Source organism: Pipra filicauda, unplaced genomic scaffold (genome assembly GCF_003945595.2).
Source record: "Pipra filicauda isolate LSUMZ 115617 unplaced genomic scaffold, ASM394559v2 scaffold69_size3009148_pilon, whole genome shotgun sequence".
Classification (NCBI taxonomy): Eukaryota; Metazoa; Chordata; class Aves; order Passeriformes; family Pipridae; genus Pipra; species Pipra filicauda.
The window spans coordinates 1,417,019-1,435,287 of NW_024104864.1; the positions used below are offsets into that span (position 1 = coordinate 1,417,019).

Sequence of the window (18,269 nt, forward strand, 5' to 3'; positions counted from 1 at the left end):
AATTCCTCGTTGATACCGAGAGGGGGCAATCCTCTCCTGCTTCCAGAAATAGGCACATTTCACACACCACACAACCCCACCCCACCCCCCCGCCCCCTCCCCCGCCACTTCCCGAGTAAGATTGAGCAATCAAAAGGCTGCAATGTGAGCCACTTCAACTGGTTAATCTCGCAGAAAAATAGACCTGCAAGAAGTGAGTAAGTGCTTTAGCATCTGAATGGGTAACCTAACCAAATTACCCTACAAGTTTACCCACCACATGGTGTGTGGAGCACCTCTTTCAGCAACAACTTATCCATAGAGCAGCTGATCTATCAAGTCATTTGGAGCTCCTGTTTTCATCTTGGTCAGAGTCCACACACCTCTTCCTTTATGAGGTGCTTTCCCTCCTTGGAAAAGGAGTTGTTGCAGGGGTCTGTCGTGGCTTAAAGGTGTTGACTGGTTGAGAAGAAAACCTCAGCCTTCCTCTAGCATAATCTGCTGCTGTCTCCAACAAACCCAGCTGACGAGTGTTAGGAAGATGGGGAGATATGCAAAAAGTAAGAGAGTTATGATCCTCTCTTAACAGTCATAGCAAAGGCAACTAAAGCGGAAATAGATTAAAGATGGTTGTGGAGGCTGCAAGGTTGAGGAGAGTTCTGATTTAGCAAAGCCTCTTGAATAGCATCACTGCAGCCACTGAGCTCCATCTGGTTGAGAACAGAGCTGATGTGCTCCACAGTTGCAGCACGGCCCATCTGCAGTTTCCACAGTCTAAGCATTTCATACTGAGCATCTCGTAAACGCCGATGGTCCAGCTCAATTCGCTCTAGATCATAGTCACTCAGACCCAGACGCCGCACAAACTCTTTCCACCGAGATGGCGGTACATGATCCACCACAGTGTAGAGAATAGCAGGGTCTGTGAGAAGAGAAGGAAAACTATGAGAAACAAGATTATGCAGCCTCAAGGAGAATGCAACTAATCCAGGGCTGGATGGTGCCCTGGGATCTTGCATTGCCCCCTCCTCTTAAGGTCTTCTCCAGAGTGATCACACAGACTCATGTGATGTCCAGACTTGCTCTTATCCCTCAAAATGTAATGAGAATGCTTCCTATGCTCTTGTGTAAGGTTATGACCACACATGCTTAGGGCCTTGCTGCCATACATTGCTGAAAAAAAAATTGTTCTGGGTCACTACCCCAGAGGCATTAAAACTGACAGCATGTCGACACAATCCATTTTGCTGGTAGGGAAAAGGGACAACAGAAACGCCTTGCATAGATATTTAGCATCTACACATTCACAGGCTCTGGGCATGCTTCTGCCTTTGTACTGTGCCATGCATGAAGTATACACACAGGTCATGTACACTGGGTAAGATCTGTCCAACACACTCCTAGCTGCATCTGCATAATCAGGTTCTTGTTTGCCTGGGGAAGGAGGGAAGGATGGGGGAGTTCCACTTACTGTCTGGAAGCTGCGTCTTCCTCGCAGGTCTGACGCAGTCTGGTAACTCATGTGAACTTTGCGGCAGAGGTGCAGATGGTGTTGCATTCACTGGCAATTCTATTTCCTTCTGGGACTCAGGAAGAAGGATGGAAGTTTCATTTCTTTTTACCTCAACCTGAAAGATACATTGCTTAGTTCAGAATCACCCACAGCAGCACAGTACACCTGTCTCCTGCAAGTAATCACTATCTTTATATACTAAAATTTATCCAAGACAGGTGGGGAGCAGGTGCTGAGATTTTAGTTCTTCCTATATGCTGCGTTTGAGCAGAAAACACCAAACATTTCTTTCCACCAGAACCCTAAGAGTGTAACTCTTTTTTGGCACCAAAAAACAGTAGTCTGGAAAAAAAACATTTCTTTACAAAATCAAGTAAGGCTGAGACCCAAAATCACCACCATTCTAAAACTCCACATTCCACCTTTCCTATCAGCCTTCTCTGTAAGGCTGTGGAAACCCCCACCTCAACTACTGCTTGGACTCTCTTATTTACAGAGCTACACTGGACCTGAGAGAATGCTGTGAAGCAGCACTGAAAGGCTAGTGGAGTCAAGATCTGAAGTAAAATTAGTTAAATCCTTCAAGCTTGGGGTACACAGAGAGAAAAGGGGATTAAGGGCCAGCTATCCGAACAAAATGCATCCAGAAAGAAAAAAGCAAAAACCAGGAGTTTGAGAAGCATCCTCTAGAAGAAGGGAAGTAAAATGTTAATGGCTCCATCTTCTACAGAAAACGACTTTTGAATTAAACAGCCTTATTACTCAGCTCGTTTGAAAATACAAGGCCTGAAAACAGCCCATGGGGAAAAATATTACTCTTGATCCCAGGCTAACATAGTCAAAAGCGGAAGGTAAGCTCTTATACCCATCATCTTGCTCACCTCTGATACTGGCTCCTTGGTTGTCTGTGGCAAAGAAACTTCAAAGGAAAGAAAAAGAAGGCAGAAATTATTTTCACTTCCTCCCGTCCCAGAGAAAACAGGAAAGCAGCTATCACAGTCCTGCTCTCGAAAAGGCCTTACAGCAAAATGCTGTATCCCAGCAATGAGCTCACATGCACTTCCACTCACAGCTGTGGGCATGGATGAAGAGTTGCAAGAACCTTAACAATAGCCTTAGCTATTGAGTTCTCTGGCCTTGCAGAAAAGCAGAGTAAAGGGATCCCACTTGTCCCCTCATGTGTGTGCATATACAGAAACACGCAGAAAATGATGCCTATCCCAATCAATATCACTGCATATGCTGCTTTACTCACCACAGGAGTAGAAAGGCGACATTATCCTATTTTCCCGGAGCAGCTTCCCTACTTTATTTACAATGTAGAGGATAGAGATAACTCCAAATATTGCAACAAGGATGCCAAGGACAAGGGTCCCACCTGGACAAAAGGAAGAGAGCAAATGCGTGACTGACTAAGAAAGGGAGAGGTAAGTGCTAGAGGAAGAACAGCAAGTGAAGATATATGTAATAATATATAATGGTTTGAGAGAGTGGAAAAAACACTTTTCAAAAGGTATTAACAGAACAACAGCCCACACTGAAAAGATTCCACTGCCCCTCAGTTCCCTGATACTCACTCAGCCCGGATGAAGTTGGTGGGGTAGTCACTGGGCTATGACACTGCAAGCATTCTTCTCCAGCACAGCTGAAAGAGAAAACCAGAGATGCGAGTGTGCATGAAATGATACACTAGCCATTTGCAATCATCCTAATTAACTGTTAAGTCAAGATGAGCCTGTAAAGCAGAGCAATGCAGTGTGGCAAGTGACTTTGTCTTTTTAGTGGGCTGTTGCCTACACAGAGGAGACTGAGGGTAGCAGAGGGGAAGACCTAATTGCCCCAGAAAGGCAGAATGTTGTAAAGTTATGTTTAGATGGAAAGAGCCTCGAGAAAAATTTCCTCCCTCTTTGGAGCTCATAACTGCTGTCTTTCCTACTCACTGGTGGGACATCCAGAGTAAAAAACTCACCTGTTGCAAGGCTTGCAAATGTTACTACGTGACAGGAAGAACTGAGGCTTACACCTGCAAATTGTGTTCCTGTCCTTCGAACCTGTAGAGAAAAGAAGAAACTGTTGCCATAATCTGGACAGAGAAGAAAACAAAAGGAGAAAAATCCACTCCAGGATGGGTGAGAGGTTATCCTTCTTTAAGCCTGGAAAACTGCTACTGAAGAAGAGAAAAAGGATTCAGTCTACATGCGAGACAGGATTGGAGGAGGATAAAGGTAAATAAAAGGTAAGAGCACCACTGTCCTTGTAGGTGGGTCATCTCTGTAGAGGCTTTGAAAGGGACTAAAACTACAATGCAGCTGAAATTGGTCTAATGTGCAAAAGCAGGAAAAGTTACTCAAGTTCAAGCATGACAGGAAGGGGAAACCACATTAGTCAGGCAAAGATGAGGGAGAAGTGGTCCCTGAGCAGCTGGGACTGGTGAGGAAGTCAGTTCAGGGCAGGAAGAAATCACTTCAAGCCATGGGACACATATCCACTCTTGTGATCTGATATTCTGTGAGTGGAAGGGGTAAGAAACGCAAGAGCTATCGCTTCTAAGCGAGTCACAGGATGGACACTGAGTAAAACAGGTGTGAGGAGGAGCAGACAAGAATAGTAATGGAAGGACTACATGAGAGGAGCTACATGAGAGGAGGGAAAAAGGTATTAGAACAAGCAGCATTCTGTGGCAAGTGAGGGACAGGACTAAAACAGTTCTACATCAACTAAGAGGAAAGGAAACTGCTCAAGGGTAGCACACGATGATGACTATGGTGGATAAGCACAAGTGTGGAAACCGTGACAAGACTACCAAGCACCAGAGGGAACACATTCACCAGTGAAACAGCAAACCTCATGCTAGACAGGGTAAGAGATGGGAAAGGGATCGGGAACAGCAGAATTTGCAAAGGAGAGGGGATAGCTTTAGGACAGCAAGGTAAGAGGCACTTAAGGGACATTAGACTACAGCACAAAGTGGAGGGCAGCAAACAGTATTTGTTTAAGATCTCTGATTCCTGACTGGAGATGAGGCACCTTAGGACAGCTAACACAGGTACTTCTCCCAGACACCCGCATCATCTCAAGGTAATGCCCAATTCCACGGGGTATAGTTCAGCATTACCTAAACAGCTCTTTACTTAAAAACACTGCACGGAACACTGTGGTGGTTCAGCAACCGACTGACAAGGAGTTCAGCTGAGCACTGGGACCAGCAGTATTTTCATCCATTGTACTCAAAGTCCTTCCAGCAGTTGGTAAGGGAAATGCAATGAGCATGAGGAGAAAGACAAAAAAGGAAGGCAAGAGGGAAACCTGCTCTGGAGCATAAAGACCTTGCTTCAGGACAGGCAAGGCAGAGGCACCAAAATTAAGTAGAAAATATCACCTTCCAACGGCCAAAAACCAGGAAAACGTTCAAGGACAAAAGGAAGAAATTGCGATAGAAAGCAGGGATTGATGGCAAGGCAGGAAAAAAATGGCAGTCTTTCTGGGGAAAGGGAGCAGACAAACCCAAGAGTTGTTCTGAAACTACAATAATTTCAGGGCAATGCACTGCAGCATGTCAGAAATGAGCAAAGGGTTGTTAATGTCTACCCTAGTACAGTATGTCTGTACTGGAGCCATATCCTTGCCATACTCACAGCTGGCAATAATCCCATTGTCACATGAGCTGCAGTTCCTACACTGGAAGAGATCAGATTCAGAACCAAACTGATATTGATTCTTCTGACAGCCACATACAGTATCTTGCTTTGGGGTGCAGGGGGCCTCTACTATCTGCTGGAGTTCTGAGGAAAGAAAGGAGAAATGATTATTCCAACCTCTTCCCTCACCTTCAGCTGAGAGCACTGTTACAATGACAGGTATTGTTATCCCCTCATTTTCACAGAAAAAGGCCAAAAAGGCCTGCAAATTGTGTCTCAGACTGTAATAATTTGGTAACCCTTATTCCTGCTGTCCCCAATCCCTTCCCATACACTATCTTACCCATTTGACTACTTACTTTTTCAAACTTCCTCACTCACCTTGCCATCCCTTCCAGCCCCCACTCACCACCATTTTCCTCAGATCCTACAGATTTGATAATAACTCACCTGTACGGCAACGTGTACACTGGAAGCATTTAGACATGATGTTATCAACTGCTGTGAATGTGCCATTAGCACACGGAAGACAGACAGGTGCCTGGTCAGGCCGATCACAGTCTCTTGCTTTGTAGGTACCTGCAAGAAAATCACTTCATAGAGCTCTGATAGGAAGGCAAATGCATTGTCTTAGAGAGGACCAGAGTCACTGGTTCCTCAAAGAAACCCTGGAGTTTATGGTGTAAGGACCAAGTATGCTTCCTCTCACCAGTGTGAATGACGCTGACAGCCCAAAAGAAGAGATAAGGAATAAGAAGGGATAGGTACTAAGGAAGGGAGCACTGATGTAGCTGTAGGAAAGAGGAAGTTTGAGAGTGCAGGACAGGGAAATGCCCCTAAGGTGAAGGTTGCTACTACTGTATTTATTTTACGTACCTGCATGACACCTCATGCAGCAGTGGGTCTTTCTAGGATGTAGGTATTGGTCCAGTTGACAATGCATCTGCTTCTTTTCTCTCCTCAAGGGGTTAGAGGGGTCTCTTCCATCCAGAGCTACACGATGGACTTGCAGTGTATATGGCACTGGAGCAATTTCTACAGATTCCTTTGTCAACACGCAGAGAAATGTTAGGATAACCTGTAAATGCAGATGGAGGGAGAGAGAGAGAAACAAGATGAGAAAACATCATACCCCTTGCAGACTGCACCCCTGACTTCAGCACTTAGAATTAAATTTTACTATAACAGTGAGTTCAATTTACTTGACAATTCTGATATTAGCACCCTCCACTGACAAATGTATGGGGGGAGATGATTTACAAAAAAAAAAAAAAAAAGGCAAAAAACCCACAAAACCTACAAATGGATGCCTGTCATCTCTGTTACTAATATGCCGTATAATGGTCTCTATGACAAACTGGTTGTATATAAAACAAATACTTTTCATGATGTGCAATTTACAGATAGAATGCTTTGAAAATGCTGCAGCTTGCAAGAAAGTTACGCAAGAGCAAAAGAATGTTTTTATTAAGGAAGGCAGTAAGGCCAGCCATGTAGAAACAGTTCCACGGAGAAGAATGCATCCAGTACTTGCAGTTCTACTGAGTAAATACACAAGATGGGAAGTCTGGAATAAGAAGGCAGAGGAGGATTTCAGTGCCTGAAAAGTACAGGAAGCTTCCAAAACTACTCCTGAGCAAGTCAGCCCTAGAAATGTGGGAAATTCAGGTTTTCAACTTTTCCCCACATCAAATATACCTTTTAAACTGCAGCAGATAACAATCAGGCTGTACAGTCTGACACAAAAATGTGCATTTTCTTTTTTTTTCCTTTAAGATTTTATTTCTATTTTTCCACTTGAAAATTACTGTTGTCACGCCAATCTTAACAGAAATATTAAGACTGGCATGACTGCCATATGACTGTAAGAGAGCATGAATGTGTACACACACACACACTAACAACGGGTTAGAAGAACAGCCTGTACCAATAATGAAGGACGCCATTCCCTGGACACTTTTTTTTTCAAGACACTATTCCCAGCAGTGAAATTGAGAAATATGTTTATGTCATGGCCAAAGGTCTACACTCTGGTAAGACCACAGCATAGATGACTCATCAGCAAAAGATCCTGCACCAGGAGGATGGTAACGAGAGTGCAGCATATCACAAACCCTATTCCTTTTCCTGTTGGCCCAAAAGAAAAACAGACCCTAGGCATGTATTTCAAACATGCATCCAGACAAGGAAGAAACATACAACAACAAAAAGATGTTAAAGAAACCCAACAAACAAAACAAACCCAGGTAACAACTTGACCCAAGATTTGTGAAACCTGGATTCAGCAAGTTTCTACAGCAAAGACCCATCCCATCCCAGCTGATAACTCCTGAAGGATATGATAGATTTGCCCAAAACCTAGTTTGTAGTACCATAAAAAACTCCAGCAGCACGATGAAGACTTGACAACCAGCATCCCTTGTCATCCACATTGCACACAAGTGATCCTGGCCACACCATCTGACCATATTCTGAGCGCGTTGCAGAGAGCTTGTGCCAATGCATCAGATCGTATGAATTGATGAAAATGAACTAATTTTTTTGCAAAAAACACCACCCCATGCAAATAATCTCACACAGAGCTTTACCTTGCTATCTTCCCTTTAATTGTAATGTTTGCCCAGCTTCCTTTTTTGAAAGTGGCAAGATGCCCAGCAGTACAGGCACAGCTTCAGAGTTCTGTTTCTTTTTTGCTTTTTCAGCTAGGAGAGTTATAGCAAAAGCAAAGTAAACCAATAAGGGTAAACCACAATGCTGATACCAATTTTGTGGTTGCAAGCTTAAGAAAAGATACACAAAATGAGACGGCTATGACAGCCCCACACTGTCCTGTTTCTCTCTCAGAATTAAAGCTTTGGGGGAGAAAGGTACATACCTAAAAGCAACTTAAAACCTCAAGAAAAATGGGGCTTTGCAACTTTTACAAAGCTAAAACACCATTTTTCAGAGAGCTCTGTCATACAAGGACATATTCAATAGACCAGATGTTAAAATGGCAAACAGGAAAAGAGAACCACATACTTAAATAGCTGTCATTTCGGACTTAATTATCTGACCACAGGATAATTGTTAGCACTTCAACAACTCCTCTCTAAGAAACAAAAATTGTTTCAGCAGCTGACAGTCTTACAAGATTGCTTGCTTGCAGAAAAATGGGTAAAAGGTCATTCACACAGATGGTCTGGTCTGACACACAGCAATAATAAAAAAATCTGATTCTCTGGCCAATGATCAATTCTCTGATATGAGAATATATACAGTCAGCCCGTAAGTCACACGAGTCAGCAATAGAAACAAGATGAAAGTGTCAAAGATTAAGCCAAAAACACAGAGAAAATTAGTCAAGTACATCTTCAAAATCAAAAGAAAACAGAAGTATTTTCAGTTTTTCAGATTAAGTGAAAGCGTGTCTATACGTGTAATAAAACCAGAGTTAACACATAATTACTGATCATAATCTGAGGAACAGAGAGTCATAGACCACAAGTGACTCACAAACCAATGACTCGGCCATCCAGAAAAATCATTCACATGGTAAAAAAAAACCACCACCATTTTAAGCAACTCCCCAAGCCATTCAGCAGTACACTGATTTATACCAGCGACAAACTGCATAAAATTCAGGCCATACATGAAAGTAAAATAGTCTATTCTATTTCAGTTGGAAAGGATCTACAACAATCATCCAGTCCATCCCTGATCCCTTCAGGGCTGACCAGAAGTCAAAGCATGTTGTTAAGGGCATTGTCCAAATGCCTCTTAAACACTGACAGCTTTGGGGCATCAACCACCTCTCTAGGAAGCCTGTTCCAGTGTCTGACCATGCTCTCAGTAAAGAAATGCTTCCTAGTGTCCAGTCTGAACCTTTCCCGGCTCAGCTTTGAACTATTTCCAGGTGTGCTATCACTGGATCCCAGGTAGAAGGGATCAGCACATCACTCTCCCCTTCCCCTTCTCGTGAAGCTGTAGAGAACAATGAGACCACCCCTCAGCCTCCATCTTTGCAAACTAGACAAGCCCAGAGACCTCAGTAGCTGCTCACAGGACTTGCCTCCTCTGAGGCACAGGGCCTGCCAGCCTTTCCACCAGCTTTGTTGCTGTCGAAAATTATATATTACTTGAAAGTAGTTAAGTGCTTGTTTAACATAAGTTAGAATTGTTAGGCTGCAAGTTGAACTTGTAGGCTGCAATCTGAACCATATGGCTGTGTTGTGTAAGGCAAAGATGGATCATAGTGAAACATGGAGATAAAAACATACATGTTAATAATAAAAACCATGAACGTTAATAATAGAATAGACAAAGCTGTAGCTTAAACATTACTTAAAAATTAACAGCTAGAGTGTTAAAAAAATTTAATAGCCCATAGATTGTGGTATATGAGCTGTAACAACCATATTATAACATGGATTACAAAACTGGCCAAAACCCCCACCGAAACCAACCTAAGAGGATGTGACGGTGACCATACGGCAACCTCTTGGTAACGAAACAATCAAGACAGAGAAGACTCCAGACCCTAATAATGTTTTGGTCCAGACTGTCATGTGAGGAATGGGGAGGTTAGATCATAAGAGTATAACGGCCCAGAGATTTCTCTGTTCAGGGTCCCTCTTTTGAGGCACCTAGCTCCAGCTACCAGATATCATAATTGACTTGTGTCAATAAATCTATCTGATGGAGATGAGAACCTAGTGTCAAGAATTTCTTTAACAATTGCCATCCTCTGGGCATATTCAAGGACCTTCACACCACCCTGAAATGGTGGGGCTCAGAACTGCATCCAGCACTCCATGTGAGGCCACACCAACACTGAGCACAATGGGATGTTCCCCTCCCTCTGACTGGCTGGTGATGCCACGATTGATGCTCCCCAGGACGTCTCCCCTCTGGGCTGCCCGGGCACACACTGCTGACTCACATTGAGCTGCTGCCCACCAGCACCCCCAGCGCCTGCTCTGAAGGGCACTCTTCAGCCACTCCTCTCCCAGTTAATACTTGTGCCTGGCAGTACTGCATCCCCTGGTGCAGGATCCAGCATTTGGACTTGTTAGAGTTCATTCCATTAATCATTGCCTGGTGCTCCAATTTATCTAGAATAAATACATTGAACAGAACTGGCCCTAGAATTGAGCCCTGAGGAACACTGCTGGTGACCCACTGCCAGCCAGATGTAGCTCCATTTACCAAGCACTGAAGCCTCAAACCATTGATAAAAGCTCATCAAGGCACAGTTCAGAGGTCTTCTGCAAGTGAAATAAGGTGATTTTTCACTGTTAGGTATACAAGATACTCCAATTCCCAGGAGAGAAAACAAGTACCCACTAACCAATGCTGCATAGAAAAGCAGACAACCTGTATTAAATAAGCTGAATGATAATTCAAACTACATCATGCACACTACTGATTCATATTCTCAGTGAGTGGGGACTGCCCAGGGAAAACAGAGTCAGCAGAAACTCTAGGTTTTACTTCTGAAACTGATGCAGGAATAAACAAAATATGTCAGATGAAAACCAGAATGCTGCTTCCTTAAAACATTCCACCTCTCTGGGTGACAGCTACTTTCCCCTCACATTCTCCTCACATGTGAGGCAACCTTAGTTCCCTCTCGTGTCTCATGCCAGCACTTACTCAACAGCTACAGTTAAAAAAATCAAGACACAAGCCCAAAAGCTCTTCTATGCAAAGTTTTGACAGCTAAGACAGCAGTTAGAAGCCCCTTCACTATCTCCAAACTCAAATCTTCTTGAATTACTGCCACCACTACAATTCTCACTCTTGCTGCTCCTTCTGCCTCACCAGGCCATGCTCAGAGACCTGCAAGTAAGGTGACATCTCCACAGAGAAAGGTAAAGAAAGAAAGGAACAGCAAAGATAAAAGCGAAGAATACAGCAAGATGCCAGAAAGATAGGTGGGAGGGTGTAAATAATAAAGGTCATTTGAGGGCAGTGTTCTCAGGCCAAGGACAAATAAGGCACAGTGTCTGAAACAGAGGGACAGCACAGGAAAGTGCAGCGTATCAGGGCTACCATATTATCACCTCACAAGGCTAGGAGTACCAAATTACTCAGCATGGATGCTGTGACTCTCTATCACATGCTCTGCCCTGCCTATGCAGGTCTGTAGCCCTGCTGCTACCTGCAAGGCTCCTTGCCCTCAGGGAGAAGGGTGGAGAAAGCAGGTACAGTGATACACATATGTGACAGTGTGACTGACGAGAAAAAGAGGATGGAGAGGGTTGTGTTGGGAGCAAGACTCCCTCTCCTAGAAACTCAGTGGATGCCTAGAGGTGGGCCAGGGTTGGTCACAGAAGGGAAAAACTGAGTGAGAAGGATGGGGATTAGACAAGTGAGAAACAACTCCTAACCCACACATGGCCTGTTATGACCCCATGCCTGTTCACATGAACTAATAGGTGTAGCAGGATGCTCTGCCTAAGTGGGAGCAAAACAGCTCAAACTTTACCCTATTTGCTAAAGTTAACAGTGGTGGATGGAGAAGGGGGTGTCATGCTGCTTTTGGTGTTGAGAATGCTGAGACCAGCCCAACTCATCAATCCCAAAGTTAAACATTCTGGGGATGTCAAGAACAGTGTTTCCTGACAGAAACTGGCACCAGTGAGGATGTGGTGAAGTTCCTGGTAATGGAGCTGATAATACTGATAACTTATCTAAAGCTGCTGAGCTGACATGGCTAGCCTAGAAACATAGGACTGACAGTCAATCACTTTACAGTATAAAAGCCTAGTTCCACATTTTAACAGCAGGCACTCCTAAGATATCCCTTCTAGGAGTGTCTGTGGAAACTCCTGAGTGGCGATGCCCCTCCAGGTTACTCCTCAACACTGAGCAAAAGAGATCTGCCAACGATTGTTGGTATGGATGAGTAGCATCAGTCCATACTTAATTATTTTGCTAGCTTTAACATTGTTCCTTCAATATAGCTTAAAAAAAAAAACTATACTAATAGTTGTAACTATCTATATTGTGTAGTAAATAATTGTGAACGAAGTCTTTTAGTCTAAACATTATCATCATCAAAAAAAATAAATATTTTATACATGTAAATATATTTAGTTTGTCACTCTTAATCCTGCAGGACAAAGTTGCACAAAGATTCAATTGCAATAACTTACTCAACCGCTTCTCTCAAAAGAGACTTCCATTTTGCAAATTCCATTTTTAAACTAATGAACTACCTGCAAATAAAAGGCATTATAAGCGATTAAAATGTCTCAAATATTTCCTAACAGAAAGTTCCCTTGGCTTAGGAACCCAGCATGATTGCTCAATGCACAAGTATTCTACATATTAGTCATCTGTTAGCCTTTTTGATGAGTCATAAAAAATTAATCAGCTTGGATGTTCAGAGGAAAACAGAGATCCTGCTCAGATCAATGAGTTATGAAAGAAATCAGGGTCCAGAATTACCCTTATGTTCTTTGACTGCTTCAGCCATTTCCAAAAGCTCTTTGAGGTTTGCCTTTGTTTTAGTTTGCTATACAAAGATTCACGGGAAACCAGAACTTCTGCTTTACACATTGAGAAATGTGCATTAAAGCAACATTTACAGGAAGCTTTTCTCATTGCTCACTAAAACCTGGAAAGGTCAAAGAAGGCTACAGGAACTACATTATAAATAATCCCTCATTTTATGAAGATCAGATATAGGAATCCTGTATTTTAGGCCTTGTCTAAAATCAGGAGACTGACAATAGCTTTGATACAATGAAGAAAGGCCTTAGAAATCTTAACTTAAAACCCAAGAAAATTCTGATTATCTATAAAGATCATGGACTTCCCATCATAAAACGTCATACATATATATACAGTATATAAAGTTAGAAGTTTTTATTTCATATTAGCAGAGAGAAAGAAAATAAAGGAAAAGTCAATAGGTGGCCACAATCATAAGAAAACTTCTTTTGAAATTTTTCTCAGAGGACACAGTGGTGAACACTGTGGCAGAGTCCTGAGTGCACTGACATGCAACACCCCCCTAACTTTCCCTGCTTGGGTTCAGGGCTGAGTTCCACTGCTCTGCTGTACAGAGCACTGAAGGAACAAGAACTGTGGGAAGGCTCAACAGGGTCATCCCCCTTCAATCCCCAAATGATTTTCAGCTGGGCACGAGCCCTTGGCCCCTGCCCACGCTGTGCTGCAGATGTGCTCACGCCCCTTGTCAGTGACTCACTAGGTGAATTTTTAAGTCATGTAATGCTAAAATGCTGAGTTCTATTCATTGGAACAGATGAATTCCTGTTTGTTTTAACAGAGAAATGTAGAGACATTGATTTGAGATGTGCTTTCTATTGTCAGGTTCCCAAGATTGCAAGAGAAAAATCTGTGCTTCCGAAGGAAGCAATCAGTTAACCAGGGATGATGATAAGATTATGCAAGAAACACAAGGCATCTGCCCCAAATACAAACAAAGCCTCTTTGTGATGACTAAAGAAAATGGGTAAAAAAGAGCAAAATGACGACATTGGTTTTACCCCAAATAATACTGCTAATGCAAAAAATTGATTACTTGATAAAAAGTAAGGGGAAAGCATCCAAACTGACAACACCGATTACTTATGAGAACATAAGTTACCACATAATTGAAATTAGCAGAGACTCGAATATGAATGTTTCATCTGGCTAGAAGCAGACAGTCCTCAAAAACAGAAATTAAAATCACATTAATCAGTACATAAAAAGTTGAATTAATCTGGTTGGAAAAAACAATCGAATTAATCTGGTTGGAAAATAAAACAGATGAAAATCTGGTTGAAATGCAATCAAATGCTATGAATTATTAGGAAAGGATTTGAGAACAAAACTGATAGTGTTCTTATGCCAATACAAAAATCCATAAGGACTGAACCTGGACCGTAGTTCTGGTCCCCAATTTTGAGAATATAAATTAACCCAGATATTATACAGAGAAAGGTAACAATGACAATCAGTGTTACAAAGTGGCTGCCATAAAGGGAATGATTAAAAATACTGGCCTATAAAAGACAAAACTGAGTGGAGGATACTGTAGTGGGCCCAAAGTTATGAATGCCATGGAGAAGGTGAAATGGGATGACTGTTCTCTGTCTCCTCCAATACAAGAACTAAGAGGCATCAGATAAAACAAGCAGGAGACAGGCCCCAAACAAATATAGAGAGGTACTTTTTTAGCCAACATGCAGCTGAGATGTGGGTCTCCCTGACAGAGTGCTGAGGGTGCCAGAAACGTGCTCAGGTTCCAAAAGTGATCATCACACTTATCAGCAGAAGAAAACAAAAAAACCACACTCTGGGGTCCGAAATATGAAGATACCATTTCAACTCAGAAATTTCTACAGTCACAAATCACTGGAAGTGGAGAGAGTATTTTTATTTTTTACTGCTGTGCACTTGCCCTGCTCCAAAACACTTGGCAGACACCTGCTGTTGGCCACTATTGGAAACAGGATGGTGGCCCGACAGTTCTTTCTTACAATTCACTTGGTGGCGTGGTTTTCAATTTTTTTATAATGTAGCTTCTAACTTCAAAATGGCAATTCCTTTTACTTTCAAAAGGAATCAATGCCAGAAGCACCCTTGTGGCTATTTTGTCTTTTTTCTTCATAAAACTGAATTTTCTTTAAAAAATGAAACTCTCATTATAATTTTTTTCTTAATGAGACAGAAAACACACTGGCCTCAGCAAAGACAGATGCCATTTTGTCCACTGTAACAATTAGAAGTGCATGAGAAAAACGCAGAGCAGCTGAAGTGAGTTTAAGGACAGGCAAAAAGAGAAAATGCATGGAAACAGGCTACAGGAAATTTTAAAGAGTCACAGGAAACATACAAGAATCAGAAAACTAGAAAGGCGGCATCAAGGGAGTAAGAAACACCATGAGGGCAAACAAAGGATGATTTGCAAAGTAAATGGCAGATGGAAGGGCATGCAACAGAGTAAGAATTGTAACACTGAAAAAAAATAATATGATTTTATGGAAAAGATAAACATTATCTGTAGGGAGTACGGTGGTATTGAGAACTTGAAATGACAAACAAATAGAAGGGGGGAAATTTCCTCAAAAAGATATCCCACTGAAGGACACTTCCTCCAGCATATACAATCACTTTGAGGAATCCAATTATTTTTTTTGCATTTTCTTGTCAGTAATATGAATAATATCACATATAGTATCTGAGTTACAGTGAAATGTGTGCACCACTATTCATAAACCAGAAATACACTTTTTCAGGTTTGCTAACTTCGAAATCTACCCGTACGTCAACAGTTTATGTACCCTACCTAGGTCCCAAGATGGTAAGTGATCCACAGTTAGAGCCAAGGTGTAGAGTGCTCCTACTCCAAAGTTTTAGTTGTGTTGTCCTGTCAGTGCTAGATGTCTTATTACCTGGCTTCCAAACTTTCCAAGTGGAAACAAAACAAAACAAAACAAAACACTCTCTTCTGGAAGAAGGTAACATTGAGTGACATAGTTGCAACTTTCTGACAGCAAATTAACCACTAACCCAGCATTACAAGTCCAGTGCAGCCAAGTGAAAGTGTGTGTTACTAGGATGCTCAGGTATTTAGGTATAAACCGTTTGACCTTGTAGCCTCTATAGCAGAATTTATAGCCACGTCATGATGCTGAGTGATGCCACCCCTACTGTTACAGATGTATCACACCTCTGCTAATACCGGATGGCCATTCATGTCTAGCAATCAGGTCATTCATAAAAACTCTCAGATTTCTTTTACAACTTTTTCACACACAAAATTACAACGAGCATCTTAAAAGTCTTGCCCTAAGATGCCCACGAAGGCTAAAGAAGATTTACCGGCAAAGCTGAACTTGCTTGTATCCAAATCCCGTGGTTTGGGACATAGACGCGGACCCCTAATCTTTAAACGCCCGCAAGGCGGGGGCGGTTCGTCTCCGTCTCCCCACGGCGGCGGCGGGAGCGGAGCGGATGCGATTCCAGCGATCCCAGCCCGGCCGGCTCCGTGCTCCCGGCGAGCCCCGGACCGCCCCGCGCCCCGCGAGTTAACGGCTGCGCCGCGGGCTCCGGGGAATCCGCCGCCTTTCCTGTAAGCCCAGACGCCTTTTCCCTGACTCAGGAATAAGTCCCGGAAACGGCGCCGGCGAAGTCTGTGCCCAGCGGAGGGCGGGGAGCGGAGGGAGGGAGGCAGCGAGCCCCGCCGGGCTCGCCGCGGTCCCGCTGCCCGGTGACGCCGCGGGCGCCCAGCTGATGGCGCGGCTCGGCTTCCCGACCCGTTACCGTCGCTCCTGCCGCTCCGGCAGCAGCCTCGACCGCCCGCCTCGCCCCGCCGCGGACTCACCGAGCCCCGTCGCCCCGGTCTCCGCCCCGGCGCGGGGCTGCCGGGATGGAAGCCACAGCCCCCCGGAGAGGGCGAGCAGAAAGCGGGCTGTCCGGAGAGCGGCAGCGATGCGCAGCCCTACGGCGGCGAGGAGGGTCGAAGGGAGCCCCGGCCCCAAAGCTCGGCGGCGGGCACCGCTTTGCAGACTCGCAGTCGCCCGCAGGTCCGGGGGACCGGAGCAGTTGCCTGGCGAGGCGGTGCCCCGCCGGCGCACGGTCCCGCTCCGCCGAGAGCGGCGAAGTCCTCGCCGTGACTTACCGTCCCCAGCGAGGTGCGGGGCAGCGCCGGGGCGCGCATGGCTCCGCGGCCCGCTACATCCCCATGGCAGGGCCCCCCAACTCCAGAGGAAGCCGTCCCAGCCCTACGCAGCCCCGGCCGGAGCAGCGCGGAGAGTGACTACCCCTTCTCCAACTTCCTGGCAGCGGCAGCAGGAAAGAGAGCGGCGAGCGGGAGGCGGCCCGGAGCGGCGCCGCGCCCCTCCCGCCCTCCGCCGCGCACAGGCTGGCGTCGGCAGTTTTCCGTAAAAACCGAGGCAGATAAGCTGAAGAAAAGCAGCGGATGGCTAAAGCTGCTACAAAACACACGGGAGAGGAGTCGGAGGAGGTTCACTGCAATCTTAAAATTCCTTGACATAGGAGTGTTTCATCCTAAATACGTAATTTTCGTGTGAAACTTAACCATGTGCTTGTAAGAAAAAGACTTTTTGCATCTTAACTGCCTTAATTTTAAAGAACGGCATTTTTTCAGCCATGATCAGCATTTTTAGAGTCTATATGAACATCCTGTAGTTTTTAATTTAAAACACACATTTTCTTGTATGCTCCAATGAACCAGCTGTACTGATAGTGCAAATATAAGCAAAACCTACATAACATTCTGCATGAGCTCTGCTTCATTAATATACGCTCTTAGCATGTCTGAAAAACAAAAATACAGTTAGGAGTAAGAGGCTAAATGATAAACAACTCCCCTTCATTTATTGCCCATTAAGACCTCCCCTTGTTTTCTCCAAGTATCTCTCTACTAAGTCAAAGGCATTAAATCAAGGTACAAAGTGTTGTTTTGGAAGAACTTGCCCATTTCATGTGTATAAGCCCAAAATGGGTACAAAACACCCCATGAACTGCCTGAATTCCTGTGGACAAATCCAAACACCTCCAGAGACTGACTGTGCCTACTATGGAGTTGTTTATCTGCTGTGTGGAAGCCAACAACAGCACGTGCACAGGACAAAACAAGGAGGGCGCTATTCCGCACTTCAGGCTTGGAACAGCTCTGACTTTCTAGCTGCAAGTCCCAGGAGGGAAGGAAATAGCAGAATAACCACTTATCAGGTTGCAGCCATCTCCAGGGGAGAGGTGCAAAAGACTTACCAAGTTTTGTCCTGTTCGTTTCCTTGCCTTGAATGAGGACAATACAAAATTAGACCGTAAAGGGAAAATTCTTGCACACCGACGAACACATTCTGCAAAGAAGGAAATATTTTTAATAGTCTGTTTCAGGTTTAGCACATGCTGTCATGTGAGTGGATGAGGCACACCCTTCAGTCTTCATGGACCCTCAGCCTTCAAATAAAAATCACCAAAACAAACCCATTTCTCTAGAACCACACAAATGTCACAGAAATCCCCACAAACCTTCCCATTTGACTCCTCCCGCAGCTTAGGAAGGGGAGGGTACTCTGACAGCCCGCTGCACGATTGACATTTACACTAATGTCAAACACATGAGTGCACATCCACTTCCTAGCTTTTGCCAGAACTGGCAGGTCCTTGCC

The 18,269-nt window shown here is 44.1% G+C and overlaps 1 protein-coding gene across 1 annotated transcript; it reads right to left on the minus strand.

Annotated features, from left to right (window-relative positions):
• Positions 1 to 99: 99 nt before the first annotated feature.
• TNFRSF1A (TNF receptor superfamily member 1A) lies at positions 100 to 16,892 on the minus strand. Its single transcript, XM_027730347.2, has 10 exons — positions 16,751 to 16,892; positions 6,007 to 6,208; positions 5,581 to 5,709; positions 5,128 to 5,274; positions 3,462 to 3,543; positions 3,070 to 3,137; positions 2,748 to 2,870; positions 2,374 to 2,411; positions 1,451 to 1,607; positions 100 to 901 (listed from the first exon to the last, which is right to left on the minus strand). The coding sequence occupies exons 1-10, from the start codon at positions 16,787 to 16,789 to the stop codon at positions 600 to 602; spliced, it is 1,287 nt and encodes a 428-aa protein (XP_027586148.1). The 5' UTR covers positions 16,790 to 16,892; the 3' UTR covers positions 100 to 599.
• Between the last annotated feature and the right edge of the window lie 1,377 nt (positions 16,893 to 18,269).